Source organism: Carica papaya, chromosome 6 (genome assembly GCF_054855325.1).
Source record: "Carica papaya isolate Zhongbai chromosome 6, ASM5485532v1, whole genome shotgun sequence".
Taxonomy (NCBI): Eukaryota; Viridiplantae; Streptophyta; class Magnoliopsida; order Brassicales; family Caricaceae; genus Carica; species Carica papaya.
In genome coordinates, this window is record NC_142314.1 from 8,095,213 (window position 1) to 8,120,846 (window position 25,634).

The 25,634-nt window shown below is 33.4% G+C and overlaps 3 protein-coding genes across 13 annotated transcripts; 1 reads left to right on the forward strand and 2 right to left on the reverse strand.

The window, feature by feature from the left end:
* Positions 1 to 897: 897 nt before the first annotated feature.
* On the reverse strand, positions 898 to 3,321 carry LOC110818973 (uncharacterized). Of its 2 annotated transcripts, none has more exons than XM_022048034.2 (6): positions 3,169 to 3,321; positions 2,743 to 2,812; positions 2,529 to 2,632; positions 2,279 to 2,430; positions 2,048 to 2,129; positions 898 to 1,588 (listed from the first exon to the last, which is right to left on the reverse strand). In XM_022048034.2, exons 2-6 carry the CDS (start codon positions 2,780 to 2,782, stop codon positions 1,475 to 1,477), a joined length of 492 nt encoding a protein of 163 aa, XP_021903726.1. In that variant the 5' UTR covers positions 2,783 to 2,812; positions 3,169 to 3,321; the 3' UTR covers positions 898 to 1,474. The 2 variants fall into 2 exon arrangements, with proteins under 2 accessions (XP_021903726.1, XP_088077914.1); XM_088221788.1 differs by lacking the exon at positions 3,169 to 3,321 and adding an exon at positions 3,006 to 3,140.
* Positions 3,322 to 5,608: 2,287 nt separating this feature from the next.
* On the reverse strand, positions 5,609 to 8,419 carry LOC110819075 (Tetratricopeptide repeat (TPR)-like superfamily protein). Its single transcript, XM_022048157.2, has one exon. The coding sequence runs from the start codon at positions 8,244 to 8,246 to the stop codon at positions 5,829 to 5,831; it is 2,418 nt and encodes an 805-aa protein (XP_021903849.2). The 5' UTR covers positions 8,247 to 8,419; the 3' UTR covers positions 5,609 to 5,828.
* Positions 8,420 to 17,122: 8,703 nt separating this feature from the next.
* LOC110819076 (uncharacterized) lies at positions 17,123 to 23,551 on the forward strand. Of its 10 annotated transcripts, none has more exons than XM_088222939.1 (14): positions 17,125 to 17,357; positions 17,807 to 17,918; positions 20,606 to 20,718; positions 20,817 to 20,939; positions 21,244 to 21,458; positions 21,587 to 21,662; positions 21,850 to 21,943; positions 22,038 to 22,118; positions 22,213 to 22,245; positions 22,604 to 22,660; positions 22,738 to 22,779; positions 22,958 to 23,036; positions 23,097 to 23,167; positions 23,290 to 23,551. In XM_088222939.1, exons 1-14 carry the CDS (start codon positions 17,184 to 17,186, stop codon positions 23,337 to 23,339), a joined length of 1,320 nt encoding a protein of 439 aa, XP_088079065.1. In that variant the 5' UTR covers positions 17,125 to 17,183; the 3' UTR covers positions 23,340 to 23,551. The 10 variants fall into 10 exon arrangements, with proteins under 10 accessions (XP_088079069.1, XP_088079068.1, XP_088079067.1 ...); XM_088222946.1 differs by having other exon boundaries at positions 17,814 to 17,918; positions 21,857 to 21,943; XM_088222938.1 differs by having other exon boundaries at positions 17,126 to 17,357; positions 21,857 to 21,943.
* Positions 23,552 to 25,634: the final 2,083 nt, after the last annotated feature.

Here is a 25,634-nt window from a genome sequence, read left to right on the forward strand (position 1 = left end):
TTGATCACTTGATGACCCTACCCTATATTTTACATTATAAGCAGTTTTAGAAAATTGTATCCAAATAAACAATTTCTTTATACTGAGTTGTGTACGAGTTCTTGGAGTTTATAAAGCAAAATCATACTTTGATGCATATACAAATTTTGAAGATATAATTTATTTTAATAGCAAATGTATTTGTAAGTTGAATATATACATATATTTATATTTAAACATATGTTAGAATAATAATTAAATGTTTGTAGCTATTTTAAATATTAAAAGTTCTGTATATTTATCCTAATGGGTTGTTGGGTGGAGTATCTGTAAAATACAGCTTTTACCTTAAATCTTGGATTGGCATTAGAATCCAATTCCACAATAATTCAAGATGAGTATAAAAATTAAATAATGATTTTATATCTTATTTTGTAAGAGTTCAATACCATGAACATATATGTATTTATATTGTTGAATAATTTTATTTATTTTCATGATAATCTAAAAAATTGTTTACTATAACTTGAGTTCGTTAAATTAGAAATCAAACAATTTTTCACACTAATTTATCATATTTTATCTTTTTAATGCTTCAGTAATTATATAAACAATCAAAATAATTTCATCTAGCAAAAAAAAAAAAAAGTAATAATAAATAAAAAAATAGAAAACAAAATACGATTGTAAATAATAATAACAATGATTTATTTGAAGTTAATAAATATACATATATGTATGTATGTATGTATGTATATATATATATATATATTTATTCGTGACTAGTATAGAATCTTTAGTACAAAATATTGCTTAAGCCTCATAAAATTAACATTGGTTATATATTCCACAAAAAAAAAAACATTGGTTATAAAATTGGCATATTTAAAAACAAAATTAAAAACATCACTCAAACTCTGATCATCCAACTGTACTAAAGAAAACTTTAAGCTAAATGTTCTTTGTTATCAAAGTAGCATACTTAATTTCTTATCATCAAGACAAAATAAACTACAAAAATTTAATCATTTAAGCTACATGCTCTTCCGGGTCAAAATAACAAACTCTCTCTTTCCTCTAATGGTGAATCCTCAACATAACAGACTGCCTTACAATAATACTCGAATTTCAGTACTCATGATTCTTAACAATGCTTTATACCCAGAATCCTTCATGAACCAATTTGAAAATCCATAGAATGGTGGATTCTGGGCTAAAAAGGCGGAAAACTATTCAATCATCCTGCCCATGAATCCTAAGAAGTTTGCAAAATAGTGGAAAATGGAACCAGAAATGTTTATCCATCAATCAACTTCAAAAGTAATTCATCCATTTTCTCTCCTTTCAGCAGCAAAACTGCAGAGCAGGTATCCCTGTCCACTGAATTAGAGAAAAGTTCTGCTACAATGTATCATCGGCGTATTTACATATATCTGCAACTTCAGGTTGAAACTTTCTATTCATAAACAGTGTCTTTGAGATATAATTCCAACTTTCATGGTGCTCTCTTCAATAGAATAGCCAACATATAGCTGAGAGCATAGTCAACTGATGATAGTGCCACAATGAAAATTGCTACGAGAATGAGTGTGAGAACAGCTGTCTTGAGCTGCATATCAATGAAAACTAAGTTACTGCTCAAAAATAAAAGTCAAACGTGGACCAATTAGCATGGTACAACAACATATCCTTATGGTTTATATATGGCTTGCATTCTTCATAGCTGCACAAGCACAAAAGAGGTATACAGATTCTTTGATGCTAGTACTGAGTTCTGCAAGCATCATGATCAAACAAACTTGCAAGTTAATTTTAAATAAGGTGTGTGTTTCCTATGGTGACTTTTATTTTTTACTTAAGTGACCCAGCCAATACCACAACATGTGGGTTTCCAATGAAAGAACAAACACTTCCTTGGAAAGCAGGCAACCATTGAGTTGGTGGTTTTTGTTCCATGATGACTTGATATCAAACCAAGTCACCAACAAAAATTCAATCAAGATAGGACTTAAATAAATGTTGCAGTACTAAAAAACCTTAAATATCTCTTTTGATAAGGCATACATACCGTGCTTTGGAAGCTTGGCCACTCTATGTACTTCAGCTGGTTAGGCTGCTCAGCTAGAAACACAAATAGAGATCTTAAGGCCCTAGAAGACAAAAATGAAACACCAATCATGTCATGAATCCAGAAACTTTCTGTCACCGCTAAAATGAAATGGATATTAATGTGTCACAGGTACCTAAACAAACTAACAAACAACAAAGAGAATATGGTAAATTCTGTGAGCCTGAATACCAGATGGCTTCTTTAACCAGAGTGAGCCAAAAGGGCTCTTCTTCAGATAGGTCATCATCATAGCTCAACTGGTGATGATCACTTCCAACGTGCACAGCACGGTCACCACCCCAGTGCTTTAATGGTAGATGTCGAGTTCTCATACGAGGAATCTACATGAACATGTTTTGATAATCCATGGAGTAAATTCCACATCAAATAGATAACAACATTTCTGCAAGGAATATGTATACAAAAAAATGGCAATTACCCTCTTCGAAAATAGCTGAACTGGATTGCACCTACCAAATCTGATCCCATTACATCTTTGAGTCTGGAATATTAGTCCAGGATGACTGGCATGAAGCTTTAAACCTATTCAAAGTAGGAAATAAAATATAACCTAGAAACAAATAATGCATTTTCAACTGCAATAAATCATTAGTCACACAGTAAAATGAAATTTAGAGAGGTAGAAAAAGAACCTGAATAATTTGGCAGCAAGCCAGAAAAAACCGTCATCATTGACCAATATTAGTTGCTAATCAATTTTATCTACCAAAAAAGAATGGATAATTACTCTTCATTATAAATTATGTAAGTCTAACAATTAAAAGCCTATTTCAAGTAAAATACAATCATGAATAGTGAGCTGAAAAGGTACCAACGGATAAATTTTGACACAAAATTTAGCGGAGAAAATCAAATAGGCTAACAAAAAAACACTACCCTCGGAGCGAAATCATACTTTTTGGGTGAAGACATGAGAAAAAGGAGAAATGCTTCCATGATGGGAAGCAAATGAGGGAAGGAAAAAGAAAAATCCAAGAGAAATTTCAAGATAGTAAATGAAAGCTAAGAAATAACCCAGAAAATTCAGCAAGGTAAAAAAGAAAAGCAATGTTAGTTACCATGTCGCCCAAAATCCGCAACTTTGTTTCTAGTTTCTGTGTGTTGGAGGATGTGCGAGAGCGACGAAGAAGATACAGAATAAACAGGCAGCTTCTGAGCTTGTAAATTGAGCCCATATTTCCTTTTAGGGTTTGGGCCTGAATCTCCAACGCAAAATTGAAAACCTAATTAGAATATTTTGGGTGCTATTTTGTAATTTCACGAGTTGGATATAAATAAGCTGGTTTGTTTATTTTTTTAATTTTTATTTTAATGATCAGATTTGAAATGCATATCGATAATAATATAATCTTTAGAATAATATACATACATAATGCAACACATATAATATATTATTCTTAGTATAAAGAAATAGAAATATCTAAGTTAGCTATCATCCCACAAATAATTGAAAATAAAAATGCCATTTATTAAAAATTGAAAATCTTACTTAAAATGATATGAAATTTGAATACCATCATTATTTCAATGCAATGTTATATATATATAAAAAAAAAAACATTATAATTATAATTAACATAGTTTAATATAAATCAAGAATCTGGAAGTCTGACCAACTTTGGGGGAAATATTTTTAAATTAAAATATTAATAAAATGGCAATAATTTTGATGCTGACTTGGATCCTAGTTGGCAAGGATACATTTTGTTTACAGCTGTGCGTATAAGTGGGAATGTTATTATTGGGAGCGTAACTGCACTCTCTGACTCGCGCGTGACTTGTCCTTCAATTTTAACGACCGAAATCAGCTCCTGATTCTCCTTTCCATCCCAACAGAATAAAACGTCGACGTACAAAGGCTAGTTGCTCTCTCCTCTGCATTTTCACCCTTCTCACAAATTAGTATGTTATCTGAATTTTGATTACTGATAAATGGATATATTCACTAACTTGTTCTTTTTCTTAATTACTAAACTAAAATGACATTATATTGTTTTTTACGTGTCAGCTTACAAGTAGACTTCTTCTATATTTAATTTTTTTTTTTAATTGTTTTAAAAAATTGAATTAATCACAAACCTAAACGCCCTCCAACACTTTCTAACCTCAATGAGATTTGCCCAAACAAGTGAATCAGAGTTTATTATATTACCAAATCTGTTTTCCATGGAAATCCTAAAACCCATCATCGAAAATCGCTACAACCAAATTCCATTCGCTTTTCGCCACCAGATTCATCCTCATCACCACTCCCCCAGTTTTCCCTCCCGACGTTCCTATGCTTTTCCTTCTCCTCAATTTCAAATCTCTGATTTAGAGATGATAACACTACAGACCGTTAGCTACACAAGCCTCAAAGATTTATTACCGACGTCGCCGCCGGCGATCTTGTCACCCACAAGTAACTCAAGCTGGCACGAAATACCTATAAAAAATCCGCTTGTCAAGCAAGCGGCGCTTTCTTATCTGCAGCCCATGTCGAGTTTGCCGGAGGTGGAAAGTGCCGGAATTTTCGGTATTTTCAAACAGAAGTTTTGCGGCGGTAGTCGCGGTGGTCAATGTGGTTGTATCAGATGGTTCGGCGACTTTGTCTCGAAAACTGTTAGGGAAGTTTTCAGCGTCAGGGGGAGGAGGAACGAGTCCGACGAAGAAGAGGAGGATAAACGGGATTATGGTGGTGATGATGATGAGAAGGTTGACTGACCAAGGGTAATTTTGGAATTTCAAGTTTGACCGGTAGATAAGTTATCTCGAATATTGTACATAATACTTTTCTTTTCTCATTTTAAGGGTTTTTTTAACATCATCTTATATATAATTTGTAAATGATTAAAACAATACAAACCTTTTTTTTTTTTTTGGGTTGAAAATATAACTAAAGATTTTTATTTAGTCTTTGATATCATTGTAACCCTTGAACTGTAGTGCTGTACATTGTACTGTGTATTTACTGTTTTTCCTAATTGAAAGATCTATTTAATTGGTTTTACGAGAACTGATAAACAAAAATTTGGTTATATACATATACATATACATATATATATTTTTCTTTCTAAAAGTTTAAATAGAAGCTTATTTATTGCAGTGGGTATTCTGAAGATTACTAAGCATTGGTATTAAATTCATGCTGTTTTCATGAACAAATTGTGTTTTATTTGTATACGGAAGCTAAAATTAATTAGCCACTTGTCATTGTTCTATCCTTTTATAAGATAAATTCTTATATATTGTTTTTAGATATCTGTGGTTGCTTGTGCTCAAGAACATTTGTAATATATAATTTTTAAAACCGGTCTCACTTTTCTTGAAGTATAATTTTATTAAAACTCAAAAAGTCCTCAGTGAAAGTTGTTCCTTCAGAATTTTTTCTACCTTCTTTTTTCACCTTAAAATATTGGTAATCTATTCTTCAGAAAGTGAACATCTTTATCTTAATCAAGTCACTTTCGTTTCAAATATTTTTACGTTTTATCTTATACTATCTATACATGAGTGAAATACCAAAGCTGCAAGAGCAGCGTGTAAGTAATTCATAACCGCTGAAGGTTTTCTTTCACTAGTTTTTTCCCACACGATTAGATATGCAAAGGGCTTCTTAAGTGGTACGTATAGCTATATACAGTCTCTACCTCATTTTCTTCTCCTTTACTGGGATTGAGCAGGGTTCCTAATCATGCTTGTTTCTATCTTCTTTGATTTGAATCCAAATCACCCAGATTCACCAATAATCTCCACAAGAACAATAACCATTTTTGAAGTGGTGAAACAACTTACCATCCCCCACTATTATCTCTCTTTCTGTAAATCTTGACATCTTCTTGGCAACACTGTGGCAATCTTTGCATATTCTAGTATTTTTTCTCACAACAACATGCTTCCCTGACGTTGTTGAAATCAGACCAAAACTAATTGCCAGTCTCACGCTGTGATTCTCCGGTAAATTTGATTTCTTTTTCACCACATCCTCTGGTCTAAATCTCAATAACATGTGAGCATAAACATCCTCATCTATATTCCTATAGATGACATCTAAGACATCGAAGATCATGTTTGTTTCAGAATATGATCTATCTTCATTGATGAACTTGTAAGTTCTACAGCCCGTGTCAACCATGCTACAGGCAATCCCTTTCACTAGTCCTTCCTTCTTCATGAGAGATTTGATCTGATCAACATCTTCCCACCTCCCAGCTTCAGCGTACATACACGAAAGCAAGACATAACATCCAGTGTTATTATGTTCCAGTTGCAGAATGTGCTTTGCAGCAAGTTCAGCAACAACTATGTCGTTATTGTTCCTACTTGCAGCTAGTAAAGAACCCCATATCCTTGCTGTTGGGACCAAAGGCATTTCTTCGATGAAACTCTTGGCATCATCAAGATCGCCAACACGGCCAAGGAGATCGAGCATACAACCATAATGTTCTATTCCTGGGTCAATACCATAATCTCTTTTCATTGAATTGAAGTATGCCCATCCTTCATTGACCAAACCAGAAATGCTACAAGACAATAATAGGGAAACAAAAGTACTCCCATTGGGTTGAATACCCTTTTCCCTCATCTCAAGAAATAACTGGATAGAGATTCTTCCAAACCCATGGATGGCATGAGCCATAATGATCGTGTTCCAGGAAATAACATCTTTAAACAATATGTCATCAAAAAGTTTTACCGCAGTTTGGAGATCCCCACACTTGGCATACATGTAGACGATCGAGTTTGAGATTATTGTGTTCAAATTAAATCCCAATTTAATCACATAAGCATGAATTTGCATACACTCGTTCAATGAGGCTAACTCTGCACAGGCTGGCACAATGGTAGCAATTGTAGTTGCATCTGGTTTGAGAAGCTTATTCCAGAGGTCTTCAAACAATGCCAAGGCTTGCTTGTTCTGACCATTCTGTACATAAGCAGCAACCATAGCATTCCATGATACCAAGTTCTTCTCCATCATTTTAAAAAATATACTCTCGGCCAAGCTAAACTCCCCACACTGTCCATACATGTCAATTAAAGCAGTTTCCAAGACAACATGAGGCAGAAAACCTTTTCTAATGGCATAGCCATGAACAGCTTTTCCCATTGACAGAACTCCAATCTGGGCACAAGCAGGCAGGAAATTTATCAAAGTGATAGTATCAGGATTCAATTCTTTATCATCATCCAACATGCTCTTCAAACATGAAAATGCATCAAGGATATGGCCATTCAGACAATAACCAGCTATCAAAGCATTCCAGGCCACAATATTTCTTGACAAAATTCCATTGAATATCCTCTCCGCATAACCCATTTTGCCACATTTACTATACATATCAATAAGGGATGTTTGAATCATGTTGTCCGTTTCAAGCCCATTTCTAATCGCTTGGCCATGAATTTCCTTGCCACTTTGCAGAGAAAACTCAAGAGAAGAAGCGCCCAGAGAGCTGATCAAACTGAACTTATCGGGTCTAATTCCAGAATCCAGCATTTCTCTAAAATACATCAATGAACCTGAACCATCACCAAGCATTTTATACCCACTTATCATAGAATTCCAAGAAACCAAGTCTCTCAATGGCATTTCTTCAAACACCTTCTGTGCATCCTCAACACATCCAAGTTTCATGTACATAGAAATCAGAGAATTGCAAACGTAAACATCCAAATTCAACCCAAGCTTAAACAATTTTGCATGAAGCTTTTCTCCTTCCACCAATGACAAAAGACCAGCACATGCCTTGATGACGAATGGGTACGTAAAGTTATCGGTGCAAACTCCTTCAAACACCATTCTATAATAGAAATCCAAAGCTTCCTGCAATAACCCATTATTGGTAAACCCTCTGATCATAACATTCCATACGTAGCTATCCGGGCAGTTCATTTGTTGAAACAGATAGAGGGCGTTTTCCATAGACCTAGATTCAACAAAAGCAGAGAGAGCACGAGTAAGCGTGAGGTTTTGGGGTTTAACTGAAGTTTTTGAGGTTCTCGGTGTGTTTCTGCGGAAGCGAGCTGGTTTTGAGATTCTTGGTTTGGTTACAAGTTGAGGGCTCTGATTCACCTTTGGCCTCTGGAGTTGCTTGGAAGAAACTTTCGGGTCGGAGTTGCAGAAATGGCCGTGAACTAGTAGGGTCGCAGCCATTTGTGGGTAGTTTCAAGAGCGAAATGATTATTAATTAGGAGATATAGAAGTTAGTTAGTTAGTATTTAATTCTCAATTGTTGAGCTTGAAATTCCATTAAACCTGTTTTTAAGATGGAATTTGAGCATTTGGCCATTCTTTTTTCTTTTTTTTTTTCTTTCCTTTTTTGGTTGCTACGTAAGTGGCAATCTTGTAATTTAGAACAAAAAGAATATATATATATATTTTTTTCTGTAGTAAGTGAAAAATTAGACATATATATATAGTGGAATATGCTGATAAATTAGATTATTAATAATAACAAAACTGAACAAAAATAAAAAGATGATCAAAACTCTTCGGGAATGCTCTGGAGAGCGGGAATCCAAGAACACCGCCGTGTTCGTGCAGTCTCCTTTATCCCTCTGGCTCTCAGAAGGTGCTTCTTCCGCAGAAAATTCAATCGCTGTTCAACACTCGACAAAGAATCTGATGATGACGGAAATGGAGGTTGATTATGAGGACGAGAAATATTGTTAATGTTAGAATTGCCATGATCATGATCATGATCATCACTGGCTCTTATCGCCTCTAACATTTGCTTCAGATCTTTCTTCTTTACCAAAATCTTCATCCTCACAACTCCATCCCCAGCATCGTGTTCTCCGGCATTCTCAATTTCTGCAACTGCTTCAGCTCTCAACAAGCTGCTTCTCACCAGCTTTCTCTGCTTCCGACTTCTGCTTAATCGCCAGATTTCTGATCTCTTCGGTGACGAGGCCCTGCTTTCTGCAAGGTAACTTTTCTTCATAAATTCCATTCTCGATCTATAAGCTCTCGTCCTTCGTCAATTCGTAGTCTGTCTTCTGTATTGATTTTTGTTAATTCCTTCAACGGACACCCTTTCTCTTACATACATACATATATATATGGTATATATATAATTAAAAATGATTTTTAATTAAATAATAATAACAAAGTATTTGATTTTGAATTATTTAACGGGCGCACCGACGTCCGCCATTGGAGTCAAATACATATATGAAACAAAAAGTCTTTAGAGTTTAGCAAACAAACTCAGTGATACATGATGAAGGCTAACTAAATTCACCTACTCTCTCACATGCACAACCTGTACTTCCAATCATGCTGGAATATCGCCGCGTAATACCAGGACTCTTATAATTTAATTAACTAAACCTGTTTTTATATTTTAACACGTAATTGTATTATCTTTATATCTACCTTTTTATTTAATTTTATATAATTAATATACAATCTGGATTACAAGCAATTAATGTATGTGTGAACGAACAATCAGGTGGCCGTGTGGGTTAGGTGAATGCCATTCAACTCCTGAACTCATTATTAATTAGTTTCTTTTTTTTAAAAAAAAAAATCTCCCCTCCGGTTAGCTGCAAAATTGCATTTCTGAGCTGGTTATAGGCTGTTTCTTTACATAGAATTCCTCTGGACAAACTTTAAAAACTTTATTTTTTAAAAAAGAAAATCAAGTATATATATATATATACAAGTTTTGTATCAATTTATTGGGGATTTTTCTTAATGGAATTAGATAACAAGCAAGAAAACAAAAATAAAGATTTAATAATCCAATTTTTCTTTTTCGTTTATTATTTGGGCTTTTGTTAAAAGTAACTTTTATGGTGTTCATATGAAATCCAGAATATATAAATTCAAATCACACACAAAACCCAAGGAGCTAAACTAAAACATAAAGAGTAGAGACAGACTGCATGGGAAACTGACAAACCCACAAGTATTTTAAGTTCCAATACGCAGTTTGGGCCAGTCCAGAAGCCAATCCAACTTTTATCTCCTACTTAAAAGGTTAAAAAAAAAAAAAAAAAAAAAAGAAAAGAAAAAATAAAAAACCATTAATGCAACTTGGTTGGTACTTTTCATTTGGAAAGTGAGATATTGTTCTCTAAAATATTCTTTATTTTAGAGGGATAATAAATTTCAGATCAAATTGCGTTTTGATTAAAAAAAATTTAATTTAATGGAATGTTTATTTTGTTCAAATAGGATATAATTTATTAGAATTAACATGATTATAATAATTTTATTAACATATTAATAAATTAAATTATTGATTTTATTAAATTAAATAATTTTTAAACTTTATTTTCAACTCACGTAGAATATAAAAATTTCTTGTACATTAGTATATGTATACTTTTAATGTTTATACGGTCTCTCCTGCCAAATACCAATACGTACACATATTATAAAAATAAAAACTAACTGAAAAGTATATCAAATGGAACAGAAAAAAGATCTGCAGAAATGTTCTTTTTTTTTTTTTTTTAAAAAAAAAATATGATTCCCTAATTTTTATGGCGAATAAAAAAGGAAACCACTTAGTGAGTGGGAAGGTTGTTGGCGAAGTTGACGAATGTGTTTATCGTGTATGGAGATGGGCTTGCAAGTATAACTATAAAATTATATTGTAAAATGTTATTGTTCCATCAACTTATATTATGTATCTTTCAACTTATCCAAAATAGACATTAATTTTAATTTCTATAAGTTAACCCTCTCCAAAACACATTAATTTCGAAGATTCATCTCATCTCAAAACCAACCCCTATTACTTATTATCTCCTTTTCTCAAATTTCTAAAACTCTCTACTTTTTATTTTTGTTACATTTGATTAATTAAATTTCATATTTGTTTATTTTCATGACACCACTTGAGATTTATATTTACATTTTTTATTTTTAATATTAATATTAATATTAATTTCCATAAGAAAATCCTAGATTTTGAAACATTTCTATTAAACAAACATTAAGTACATACTTATAATGGACAGAATCATATTAATTTGACCTTTTAAGCTGATTGAAAAAAAAAAAAAACAACTAAATCCTGAATTGGGTGAATGAAATTAAATTATTTTGATAATAATTTGAGACGTAAACAATTGTATTTTTCCTCTCAAAATATCAGCATATGTATACATACAAGTAGTGACAGTTCCCATCGCTAAAAAGTAATGGTAGCCGAATTGATTAATTTTGTTGTGTACATATTATTGATCACTGATATTTCGACAATTTCATTACATATAAAATATTTATATATGTTTGGATTTTTCTATTAGTAGGAATATTCTCTACGCTAGCAAATAAAATTAAAATTGATAGCATGGAAAACAAATCAATACAAACAAAATACAGCTTATAAAAGATCCAATAAAAAAAATTCATATATTGATAGAGTCAGTTAGATCACTTGTAATATTCTTAATTAATTTTGAAGTGTTTAAAATTAGTGTATAAATATAATTTTTGATTTTTTTATTTTATGTATAAAATTTAATTTTTAATTTTATAAATTACTAATTAATGTAAAAATGAAAAAAAAATTAAATAGAAAGATGAAATTGAAAATAATTTTGAAAAAAAAAAAGTGAAAATTTAAGTTCTGAGGATATTTTTGAAAAAAAATTCAGAAATTAAGGGTCGAAACACAATTTACGAAAAATGTACCACGTAGGATGCCTAGTCAGCAGCCCCGACGAACCGTAGGACGCAGCGTGGCAAGGCACGCTGACGCGATGCCACGTGGGCGATCCACGTGCCCGCGCGCACAGACGGTTTAGATATGTTCCCTCATCAGACGCGATCGGACGGCCACGATTAAACGGGATGAATGGTTCAGACCTACTTCCTATTTAAACGCAATAGGACGGTCCAGATCAAATCGCGATGGATGGTACAGATTCATTCCCTACTTAATCACGATCGGACGGTACAGATCGAACACGATAGACAGTTCAGATTAAAAGGGGACGGATATAAATAACTCTCTTCACACCAAACCCTAACTCTGGTTGCTAGACACCCCCGCCGGAGAAGAAGAGCCAGCCGTCGGGAAGGAAGCTGCCCACCGACTACCGCCACGCCGGAGCCACTTCCGACCGCCAAAAGAGGTAGAAAAAATTTTCTTTACTCGAAATTTGATTTTAAACACTCCCATGGAAAAATCAGAGTAAAAGGACAAGCGGATTGGCCAGAAACCACAAGCAAAGCCCGACGGCACCGCCGCGGGAAAATACAAAAAAAAGCCTCCGATGAGGCCCTTCCCGATTCCCATTATGCGTAATTCTTCTACCATTGTAATCAACATTTCCTTCTCTGCAGGTTGACCGAAGCAAAACACCCAACCGCAAAGATGAGTCGGCGAAGCCGCTACACGAGAGAACCCCATCGCTGGTGAATTTCGATTTTTTAATTTTTTTTGGGCCAACTAAGGCCCCTTAACGTATTTTCTTATAGGAATTGATACAAAACCGACCGAATTCAGTCGAAAACGGCCGAAAATAGCCGACTCGAGGCAAACCACCGCCACGGGCAGTGGTGCCGTCGTTGGAGCACGGCGGAGCCGCCGTGTCAGAATTCTGAAATTGGCCAAAAAGGGGTCCTAACACTGATTTTGAGGTTTTTGGAATATTTCTAAATACTTAAAGCGCGTTTTAATCCCCGAAGAAAAATTTAGAAAACCTAGGGACCGCTAGTAGGCGTAATCAACAAGTTTAGCATTCCAGACATAAATTTGAATAAGAATCATTCACCTTATTATCTGTTATGGAATTGAAGTTTAATTAATAATAATACAACATTTTGTGTAATTTAGAAAATTTTCATAATTAATTACAGATTACTAATGGAGCAAGAACCGGAAGTTATTCACTGTTGATCATGTTAATTGATTTTTACAGTTTGAATGCATGATAACACTTGATTGCTTGATTTTACAGTTTTCGAGTGCATGATAATACCTTATTAATTGATTTTATAGTTTGAATGTACTTATTGCTTGCTTTATGTGATTACGGTTAAATTGAGAAACTACAAATTAAAGGTAATTAGAAAATTATTTGATTAAGTGAATGGATGAAACAATAACCTTACTGGATATCTTAGGAGACGGTAGATGGATCGAGTACATAGGAAATCCTATTGTGAATATTTCTTCATACTGGATGGGGTATTGAGGTTTGGTAATTTAGCGCTCATACCGGATGAGGTATCGAGGTTTAGTAATTTGATGCTCATACCGGATGGGATATGGGGACGGCCTGTTAATTGTAAATGTTAAAGGAAATGGTTCACATACTATGGGGACATGTCTATGGACTCCCATAGATACCAGTGGACTGTTAAAAGAAAAAATTGATGTTCCAACCGATTGTAACGCCCAGTAATTTTATAATAATAATAATTATTATTATTAATTTTATTTAGTTTATTTTATAATTTTTGAATTTTAATTGATTTATTTAATTTAATTTAATTTAATTTAATAAAAATAAAAATAATAATAATGATAAAATTAGGTAAAAATATTATTTGGATTTAATTGAAATTGATTTTGGAAAAAAGGGGTGAAAATTAGGATTCTGGGAGTATTTTTGAAAAGAAAATCGGAAACCGGGGGTCAAAACACAATTTAAAAAAATTGTGCCACGTCAGCAGCCACGTCAGCGGCCCAGTCAGCAGCCCTGGCCAACCAGGACCTGCCGTGTGGCAAGACCACCTCGACCCAGGAACGGGCCACGTGGGCGATCCGCGTGCGCGCGATCGGACGGCCCAGATGCGTCCTCGCGCGCACAGACGGCCCAGATCAAGCGTGCGCACGGACGACCCAGATGCACGCGCATGGACGGCCCAGATTCAATCAAGTACGAACGGCCCAGATTTAATCAAGATGGACGGCTGTGATTAAAAGGCAAAAGGGTATAAATAAAACCCCCACACCTGACCACAAAAACCCTAGCCGCCTGCCCTCGCCGGAGAAGACGAACCAGACGCCAGAGGAGCTGGCCGCCGCCACCTGCCGCCGCACCGGGGAGTTTTTCAACCGCCGATCGAGGTAAATTTCATACCCCGGCTCGTTTTTCAATGTTGAGTTCCCCTGTGGTCAAATCGGAGCTAAAATCCTGGCCAAACGGCCGGAAAACACGGTCGAAACCCAGCGGCGCCGCCGCGCCCCTCCTCGGTTTTTACCTCCGATGAGGCCCTTCCCGGTCTCTGTTTGATACAATTTTTATATCACAGTGATCACCATTCTTTTCTCTACAGGTTGATCGGAGCCAAATCACCAAAACACGAACCTCACCGGAGAGCCGCCGCACCCGAGAGCACTGCCGCCGGTAAGCTTCGGTTTTTCATAATTTTTTTCGCCCCTGAGGGCTCTAGGGTTGTTTTATCGCAGGGACCGATGCAAGTGTGGCTGAATTCGGCCAGAAACGGCCGAAAACAGCCAACTCGAGGCGAATCGCCGCCGTGCTGGAATTGCGATATTGGCCGAAAGGGGCCCTGGGTCTAATTTGGGATTTTTTGGGACACGTGCAGGTACCAGTAGTGCGTTTCAGTTCCTCAGAAAAAAATTCAGGGAAAATTAGGGACAGCCTGTAGGCGCACTGTAGAGCCGTATTCGGACCCCGAAACAAGTAAGGACCCCTCACCCTATTTCCTATCACGCTGTTAAAGTTCAATAAATGATAAAACGGTATTTCATGAATCAACAGATGTGTGAAATTGTTTAAGGTCGCTAATGGAGCCCGAGTCTGGTGTGTTTGTCGGTTAGCTGTTGTTTGGCCTATTTTACGGTTTTAAATACAGTATGAGGTCTGATGTTTTCATTTCATAGTTTCGTGTGCATATATTACTGTTTTATTAATTATGGGTTGAATGACTGAGAACCCGATGTTATATGTTGTCTTGTTTGGCATAAATTACTGGTTTGTTTGTTTGTGTGAATTGATGATACTGACTAAGAAAAAGGGAAATGAAAGGTTATGTAAATTGATAATTGTATAATGTGGTCAGCCTGACTAGATATCCTGAGAGATGGTGGACGGACCGGGTCCGTAGGAAACCCTACCGGGATTGTGGTCTCTCATACCAGACGGAGTATAGAGACCTTATGTGTTTTGGCACTTATACCGGACGGGGTATGGGGACGACCCTGGAATCTGATTACAAGTGTTAAGGGTTCACGGGTAGTGGGACCCCTATGGATCCCCATGGATACTAGTAAACTGGTAAATGAGGAAAAATATGTTGTGTAATGATTGAATTGCAAAAGGCGTGATAAGTATTATGTTATACAGTTCATATGATTTCATGATGATGATAATGTTATTGCTTTCGTATATTGTTTTATGAATTTCACCGAGGTAAGTGAATAGTAAAAGATTTTATTATTGATAAAAGAATTTGTTGTAAATTATGCTCAATTGGTCTTTTTGTGTTTTTTACCCATCTTTACCTCCGTGACGGTGAGATAGTGTGATGTCTTTACTAGGCTGGTGTAGCTCATTCCCTATTTAATCATTTCAGATCAGGAAGACATTGTTCCCGAGCCCGTTCCGCAGGAAGACGGCGAAGGGGACGCCTGAAGACTCCGTAGTTATATTTATAGCTTTTATTTTTGAGTTTCTCTTTTAGTTAGTTTGTTCTTTTATACTTTGAGCACGTTTTTGGTTTTAGTGTAAGGGATGTTAATTAAAATTTTTATTACACTTCCGCATTTGACCTTTTTAATACACATAATTCATTTTAAAATTCCGGGGCTGTTACAGTTGCATATAAAATTATGATATGTATTATGTTATTACCTCTATAGGTTGTTTTTGTAAATCTTACTACGATAAGTAGACGGTAAATAATTTTATTTATAATAAACGATTTTGCTTATTTAAAAGTTTCATTAGTTGTTTTTATGATTTTTACCAACCTTCATTTCTGTATCGGTGAGTAGCGTGATATTCTTACTGAGTTTGTGTAACTCACTCTTTCATTAACCATTTCAGATCAATAAGATCAGGATCCACAAGAGAATTGCGAGTAAGATGTTCAGTTTGTTTACTTTTAATTTATTTCTTTGGTTACTAGTTGTTCTTTTAAAAGGGTTATTCTCGTAAGTCCGATTTAGTACTTTCAGTTATTGTGTAAGAAATGTAAACCCTGACTATTTATTTTGCTTCTACACTAAATTTATAATTTATCTCATTTAGAGTTTCCAAGATCCTTACATTACTCATCAATTATATTTACCACTATGTACTGAGTTTTCTTGAATTAATTTACTGCAGTAAGTTTGGGAAAAAGTAAATCATTTACCTGCACACATGAAGAAAAATATGATATTTACCCAGCTTGGTTTACAAAAAAAAATTAGATGAATGGAATGCAGGATACCCGTATATATAATTTTAAGGCAATATTTTAGTCCCTTAATTACTGTATATACATATAAGAAAACATTATATTGGCTGCCTCTCTACATATGAAGAATATTATTTGTCTTATAACGTAAAGGCGTATCCCTACAGATGACATGATTTTTCATTAAATAAGTCATTTTTTTTAGAAAATGGAAAAAAGTATATAATATATATATATATATAAATCCAAATGATTTAAATTTAATTGAATGCCAGCCTCTTGTGTAGAGAGAATACAAGTAAATTATTGAACCAACTGTTTGGGTTTAGTTGATTAATTAGTGTTATTGACAGATTAAGAAATTATTCTGTAGGATGAATTCAAATCCATCTAATATTAATATTTTTATTAATTATTTAATTTATTGAATAAAATTATATATATTTTTATAAAAATATATATTATTAATCAATTGATATATACGTATTAATTATAATATAATCTTATAATTAAAAACACAACTTTAATTTTAATCCACAATCTTATATAAAGTAATACGTATCATACAGTTAACAAATTTTCATACTATTATTTTATTTTATATTTGGCTAACTCCACTAACCTCAAAAAGTAATGGTTGCTTTTTACTTTGCCAAGTATATATACACACACACACACACACACACACTTATTGGTGTTAACATATGTGACTATAAGTATAAGAGAAAGTGGGGGGGAAGGGAGAGAGCGAGGATGGAGATGGGGAATAAGTTGAGAGGGTTAAGTCACTTCTTCATAACAGTGTTTCTATCAGGGTTTGCAGACTGGATTGTGGCTCCAGCCATTACCGACCTAACAATGCAGGCGGTTTGTCCTGGTCAAGACCAATGCCCTCTTGCTATTTACCTCTCTGGTTTTCAACAAGCGGTACCTTTCTCTCTCTGCAATTTTCTTACAAGTTTAAAACCTTATTTTTCTTAATTATCAACTAATTCAATATTAGAGCTTTGTTTTTTAAAAAAAACAAACAAAATAAATATTCATACATAGTAAGCTATTAGTAAGAATTGGTCCGTAATTAGAACCCAGAAATTTGTTTGGATTTTCTTTGTGCATACAAATTAATATTTAGTCTGTCACTTCATGATCTGCTAGCTTTGTCTCAATTCTCTCACAGTAGTCAATACAAGGGTTAGTAAACTGTCTTTTTGTTCAGTTTTCTTAATCCAATTAAGATGTCAAATGAGTCATATATATATATATATATATGTGTGTGTGTGTGTATATATATAGACACAGAGCGGCCTGTTTCCTTGATTTGTAGTAAGACGTTGTCGTTTTTGGAAGTTAGTAAGTAAAAGGATTTAATTAAGTAGGTGGTAGGGTTGGGGACGCTGGTGATGTTGCCGGTGATCGGAAACCTGTCCGATAAGTATGGAAGGAAAGCTCTGCTGACGGTTCCGATGACTTTGTCTATAATTCCTTCAGGTAATAATAACGTGGTTATCATTTCATTTCATTTCATCATTGTGTTTTGTCTTTCTTCTTGATTCTTTTCACTCTCAAAGTGGTCCCGCTTAATTGAGTGCTCCATACACATACATTACTGCTTTATATACTACATATATATGTACACACGTATATATTGATTGCTGTCAAGGTAATGTCGTATCGTCTCATCATTTGTCTTTTGTTTTTTATCACTCTCCATTGGTCCCCGGGATTTTACTCTAAACTTAATAAATGCTCCTTGTACATACATACATCAATGCTAATACATTACATATATATATATATATATATATATTGGTTGCTATCGAGGTACAAGAAGCTCATATTGGAACATATGTATATATATATATTGTATCGTGAGGATGTAAAATAGAAAATCGGCCACCTCTATCGTCCATCCCCCATTTTTTTTAGTGTAGGATTTACGCGGCTCTTCACAACTTAGTTCCAAACAAACAAAAACTTTGGTTCAAATCTGACTGCATTAAACACCTTTTGATCTTTCATTTTCTAATACAATGTAAAAATTATAATTCGAATTCAATAAATTAATTCTATAATAAGAGTAATATATAATAAGTTGTAGGAAGATTTTAGAATTTTTTAAAAAAACAGAAATTAGTTTCTTGTAAAACATCAAACACGAACAATTAGTATAATCTTATAAACACAGAGAACTAGAAAAACCTATATGATTATAAATCTTGTTTCGCAAGTTAATATATTTGCTATCTTATTACAAACTCTAGGAGTCTAAAGAGAAGAAATAAAATAAATATAGACTTGTAATACAAAGCATTCTTTACCAAGAATCCTAGCGACATAGTCTCATGCTTATCCTAAGAGAGAATAGAAAATATTTTGGTGAGTTCTTTTTTACAAAAGTGTGTGTGAATTATATAAATCATGGTAACTTCCATCTCGGAATACAATGCAAGTACCTCAACTAGGCTAACAAGAATGAGGGATAAGATTTGTTTCATTCCTACAAAAATAACCTTACCACTATCATCTTTGTCAATAAAATTAAAAGTTGAATACACTCCTAATACCATTGATACATCATATTTCAATTTTAGTGTACTTTGATGAGGCGGTAATTAAAATTATATTGATGAGACCTCATTGCATTCAAAATGTGAAACTGGGATTAGTGGACGATCTCAATAAAAAGCTGTTGAAGCTTTTCCAAGAGTTTAGTGAGCTTCATCCGTTTGAGTAATACATGGATCCTCAAAATTTTACTCTACTTATTACTTCACAGTAACTCACTAGATCCGTTTCTTATGGATTCAAATAGGTCTAATTATGTTTCTTTAGGTAAATGATCCTTATTGAAACAGAGCCAGAAGGTGGGTCACTCTCTTATTATGAAAGTACTTAACACAAAGCAAGAACCACAACCTTTCTAGTCCATATGGAAGTCTTCAGCCTAGCTCTATAACAATGGCTTGGTTTTGAGGTTTCATATCACACATTCCAAACCTTTAACCTTTTTTAGTTGACAAACATTGGACTATCTCATTAGGTGAAAATTTAAGTGGTTTACATAACTAGGATATAATGTAGGAGGGGAGGAGAGCATTTTGCATAAGGTAAGAGTGAATTCAGTTTAGGATGGAATGAGTTAAGGTTGAGCACTCAGTTAGGAAGAAATGAAAATTCTTCCAATTTACAAATTATTACATTGTAATATTCAAGTGAATATCTTAGCTATATATTTGTAAATTTTATATGCATAATATTTTATTTTTTATTTACCAACATAAATATCACTTTAAAAATTTTATGATATAAACATGTGTCCAAAAAAATTTTATTAATGGATAAACCATTTAAAAGTTATGAAAATATTCATCTCTTACTAACTTGTACTTACACCAATGAATTTCTATCTTTTATATGTATTCTGAAATTTTTTGTAACAATTAAAATAACTATTTGTATGAAATTTATAAATTTAGTAACAAAAAAGAATCTTATAGTAATGGTTTTTTGATGTTAATAGTTTAATTAAAGGAAAATTATTCTAAATTGCGTACCCAATATTGGAATATAACTTTTTAGAAAGTAAGACCGACTTTGTTAAAGTTTATATTCTATTTTATCAAGTTGAATGAAATACAAATAATATTGACTTTGTTAAGATTTTAATTTTATACAATAAAAATTTTGAATCTAAATAATATTCAAAATTTAAATCAATATATAATTAAAATGGTGCTTTTTTTCGTTGCTTTAAATAAGTAATAGATTGAATATAGAAACAAAACGCCAAAAGCCCACATGTACAAGTTTGAGCATCTATTCTAAGCTTGTTGCTCGAGGTTCTACTAAAAACTTTAAACTTTAAAATATATAAAAAAAATGTTTTTATGTTCAATTCGTTTCATCTATTTAACTAAAGCAATAGATACACACACACACACACACATATATATATATATAATCTTAAAAGTAGTAAGTAGTGCATGTTGTAATTGAAAATCTTGTCACCCAGGCTGCTTTTAGCATGAAAAATTACTTAGAATGGATATTTTGTTTAATATCGAATTAAATAAACTTTGTAGGGCCAAATAATTAGATCTGACCAATTAAACATGATATTAATTTATTACAGTAAGAAGAGGTTTTAATTTAATTTAGTTAATACATGACTACAGGTATTTTGGCATATAGTATAGAGACGCCATACTTTTATGCCTACTATGTGCTCAAGACCCTCTTCGGCTTGGTTTGTGAAGGAAGCGTGGTTACCTTGGCTCATGCTTATATGGTAATAATACATTGTTAATCTTACGTTAAAATGACAGTTAAATTTCGAATATCTACCTTAAATTAGATTATCAATATCAACTTTTTATTTATGTGCAGGCAGATAACGTACCAGAGCAACAGAGGGCATCTGCGTTCGGAATTCTAGCTGGTGTACTCTCGGCCTCCTTGCTCTGTGGAACCTTAGCAGCTCGATTCCTCTCCACCACCTTTACATTTCAGGTTTTACCTCTCCAATTCTATTATAATTTCTTGCTAATATTTATATTTTGATTTGAGTTTTAATTCTATAAAGTACGAATTAGAACAAAATACAAATAATAATTTAAGTTGAAATTACATAATACTTCCAAATCAATTTCATGTTTCTTTCAGATAATTTTTCGTGACTTCCTCTTTAACATGTCAAACTACAAATCCAAGATTGTAGTATTGATTATATAAATGGAATAAGGTATTAAAGAGGAATATGTTTGAAGCAAACACAATGTTGATTTCATTGTGAGTTTGCTAAATCTCTTTCCAGGTTGCAACAGTTGCATCAATCATTGGACTCGCGTACATGAGAATTTCCCTTAAGGAACAAGTATGTGATACCGGTGACAATATGTTGCGGCCAATCTTGAAAGCAGGAACAGATGATATCCGAAACGACCCTGACGCTGATCATTCACCGAGGACAGTGCCAAGATTCAAGAATATTCCATCTATAAGGGATGTAATTTGCTTGTTGAGGATTAGGTAAGCTTTTCTCTCTTCATTTTCTTGTGCTCATAATCACAATTTCTTCTCTTCTTTTGGGTCTTTACACTTCTGCTTTAAGGATTCTAAGGCATATTGTATTTTGCCTTTTAACGTTCTATGTGCAGCACAACTTTCTCGCAGGCTGCATTTATTGATTTCTTATCGAGTCTTGAAATGGGTGGTATAAAATCTTCGTTACTGGTACGTTTTGTTGATTGTTTTAATTAATTATGTTAAGATCTATATTCAGAACAAGTTCAAAAATTTTATCAAAATTTATTTATAAATTTACACTTTCTTTAACCATAAAAAAATGAAAACTTATAATTTCTCCTTTCATTTTCATTTGGATTTGTAGCGGATAATCTTATGAGTCACATATTTGAAGCTTGCAGTACTTCTTAAGAGCTCGTTTTCACTTCAACCAACCTCAGTTTGCCGAGCTAATGCTGATTGTTGCAGTTGCAATGGCCATTTCGCAGGTACATTTTTGTCGATAAGTTTTTCATTCGCTTATTTAATCTAATAACATGAGTTATTATGTGAAGTTTATTTTGAATTTTCGTATTTGTGCAGCTGCTTTTGATGCCTGCCCTGGTATCTGTTATATCAGAGGAGAAATTGCTTTCACTCGGGCTCTTCATGAGCTTTATGCATGTGGGTGCACACATATCTTACCACACATGAATATCAGCAGTTTATATGGATTTGAAATTTCTGATTTTGTAAAACCTTGCCTTATATCTTACAGGTTTTATCAAGCAGCATAGCTTGGGCAGTCTGGGTAATTCCTTTGCTTCGATAAATTTATTTTCTCACATATTAATTCAACTCTTAAAATGATTCTTATTTTAAGTAAATAATTAGAAATTCTAGGAGGACAAATGAGCGTGTTTTTTTTTTTTTTTTTAAATTTATGTTAAAAATTATAATTTTTTTAAATATCAATTGAATTTATAAAATTTATTAATTCATCTATACTTTTAAAATATTTAATAATTTTTTTTTATTTTTAATTATCGAGATTTAAAAGGATTAGATTAAGACAGTATTGATTATATCTGTTCCTTACAACGCAAATTTTAATCCTTTTAAGTGAGGGATTGTTTTTATTGTCTGTAATTCATACTTTGAATGTGTAGGTTCCTTACGCCTCCAATATCTTATTTGCTGTTTTCGTAGGTTTGGTATCTCCATGTGTAAGTTGTTTACTTGTATCTCCTGTAAAACTCATATATATATTTGCTGTTGATAAAATTTTATCCAATTTGTATAGATACGCAGCATTGCATCAAAACAAGTTTCACCCAGTTCACAGGTATGTATATACATACATTCCTTCTATCCCCGTAAAACTCACATACATACATACATACATACATCTAAATACATATAATCTACATATTTGTTCTCTTATTATTATTTCTAGTGATTAAATCTTAGATGTTTTCCTACCTGGTAACAATTTCACTTCGATGAAATTAAACCCCTGTCAGGGCATGGCTCAAGGATGCATGTCAGGCATAGAGTCCTTCGCACAAATTCTTTCACCGTTAATTTTCAGTCCTCTTACAGGTATATCTATATATATATATACGCCGACATTGGGCTTCTCTTATATCTGTTTTTATGCAGCCTTGTTCCTCTCCGAAAACGCACCGTTTTATTTCCCAGGCTTCAGTCTTACGTGCATGTCACTCACCCTGGTATTTATAATGTTTGAGACTGAGCAATAATATTTTAAAATTAAATTATTATTACTATGTGATTTAAATGTAATTAATATAATTTTAAGAGAGCTAACAAAATTGAAAACAAATTTGTGCAGATGGTTGCATTTATTCAAAGTCTTTTTATAAAGGTCGCTCCTCCTGTTGAAGCGTAGCCACTACAAGATTGTCAAACCCTCCCATGTACACACATAGAAAAATAATTTTCTTTAATTATATATGTCTTTTTAACTCCTCAAAAACTTATTTTTCTTACATAATTACTAAATAACAAGATAAAATAAAATAATGTACTTAGAATAAAACATGACAAAATAACATTTTATTCTGCAAGTAAATCACATATATACATTATCTTAACTAGTAATGTTGATTTTACTTTATGGTCATGGTCAAGACCTTATGTTTTTGTGAGAGAAAATATTAAAACTTTTGTCATTTATATATATATATATATATATATAAAATCTGCAAATATAATGAACAACGTGACAAAAACAACTTTGAAAAAAATTCTAATAAGTATTAACTCCAAATAATTTAAAATAATAAATCCACATAACTTTATCCAACCTAATTCATATATACTTATACCTATTTATATTTTTGCTTAAGAAAATACTAAAATCTTTTCATTCATAATTTCTTTAAATTTGTAAACAGAATGAGCAACGATATCAGAAAACATGCGTTTCCATTTTCAATCATTCGCGATTTTCTTGTCCGCTAATATCTTGTCACTTTATTTTCGTTGTTGACTTTCACTTATCAATATATTTCTAATAAAAATAAATAAATCTGTATATATATTGTAATATATGAACTGGAGATTTAGTCCGATATTAATTTTTTTTTAAAAATAAAAATAAAAATAAAAATGTAAAAATATAATTTATAAATTTTTATTTAATAAAAATTAAGAAACAATAAGTGGTAGGTTAAATTGAAAATAATATTTAAAAAAATATGTGAAAATTTAGATTATGGGATATTTTAAAAAAAAAATCGAAAACTAGGGATCAAAATATAATTAAAAAAAAATTGCACCACGAAAGACCGCCCAGTCAGTAGCCTCAACGAACCAGAGCGCGTCGCGTACCAATGCACGTTAATTCAGTGCCACACAGAAGGCCACGCTGGTAATTCGCGTGCCCGCAGTCAGACAGTCCGGATGCGTTCCCGCACTCGTTGACGGTCCGGATTTGTTCCTTCCTCAGGTGCGATCGGAGGGTCACGATTAAACGCAATGAACGATCCAGATTTGTTTCTTCTTTAAACGTGATTGTATGGTCCAGATCAAATCGCAATGAATGGTATAGATTCATTTCTTCTTTAAACGCGATCGGACGGTCGAGATCAAACACGATGAACGGTCTAGATTTGAGAGAGATGGATATAAATATCTCATCTCACACTGAACCCTAACCCTAGCCGCCAACCCCTTGCTGGAAAAGAACCAGTCACCGGAGAAGAGAGCCGACCGCCGCCCGTCGCCGCGCCGGAGCCACATTCGACCGCTAAAAATGGTAAAAATTCTCTTATTCGCTCGAAATTTGATTTTGAATACCTCCATGTCCAAATCAGAGCAAAAAGAACGACGGATGAACCGAAAACCGCGTGTAAAACCGGTCATCGTCGTCATGGGAAAAATAAAAAATTACCTTCGATGTGCCCCTTCCCGTTTCCAGTTTCGTACTATTTTTCCACCATTGTGTTAACCATTTTATTTTCTACAGATTGACCAAAGAAAAACGTCCAGCCGCGAAGGTGAGCCGGCGGAGCCGCCGCACTAGAAATTTCTGCTGTTGATAAATTTTTATTTTTCAATTTTTTTGGGCCAACCGAGACTCCTTAACGTGTTTTCTCGTAGGGATGGGTATAAAATCGGCCGAAATCGGTCAAAATTGGCCGAGACACGGCGACGATGCCATCGCCGAAGCACGACAGTGTCGCCGTACTGGAATTTTAAAATCGACCAAAAAAAGTTTTTAACACCGATTTTAGATTTTTTGGGGTATTTCTAGGTATGTGAAGCGTGTTATAATCTTTGCAGAAAAATTCAAGAAACTCGGGGACCGCTAGTAGATACAGCAGAAAGTTTAATATTTCGGAAATCAATTCGAGTAAGAATCTCTCACCTATTTTCTGTTATGGAATTGAAGTTTAATTATTAATAATATGGTATTTTGTGTAATTTAGAAAACTTCGAGAATTAATTACAGTTTATTAATGGAGTCAGAACTGGCTATTTATTACTGTTTGTCCTGTTTTAACTGATTGTTCGATTTTATAGTTTTAAATACATGATAATACACTGAAAATAGATAAGATGATTCAGTTGTATTTCCTTGATGTATGTATTGCTTGTCTTGCGTGATTTACAGTTAAATTGTAAAATTAAAAATTAAATATAAATAAAAAATTTATTTATTAAGTGAATGAA

Coding starts and splice junctions, on each gene's coding strand:
- LOC110819075 (XM_022048157.2), bottom strand. CDS start 8,246: ATGGCTGCGACCCTACTAGTTCACGGCCATTTCTGCAACTCCGACCCG.
- LOC110819076 (XM_088222939.1), top strand. CDS start 17,184: ATGGAGATGGGGAATAAGTTGAGAGGGTTAAGTCACTTCTTCATAACA. Junction 20,940..21,243: donor CCACCACCTTTACATTTCAG/GTTTTACCTCTC, acceptor ATCTCTTTCCAG/GTTGCAACAGTTGCATCAAT. Junction 21,459..21,586: donor ATTTGCTTGTTGAGGATTAG/GTAAGCTTTTCT, acceptor TTCTATGTGCAG/CACAACTTTCTCGCAGGCTG.
- LOC110818973 (XM_022048034.2), bottom strand. CDS start 2,782: ATGATGACGGTTTTTTCTGGCTTGCTGCCAAATTATTCAG. Junction 2,633..2,742: donor CTTGCTGCCAAATTATTCAG/GTTCTTTTTCTA, acceptor TACTTTGAATAG/GTTTAAAGCTTCATGCCAGT. Junction 1,589..2,047: donor GGCCAAGCTTCCAAAGCACG/GTATGTATGCCT, acceptor ATTGATATGCAG/CTCAAGACAGCTGTTCTCAC.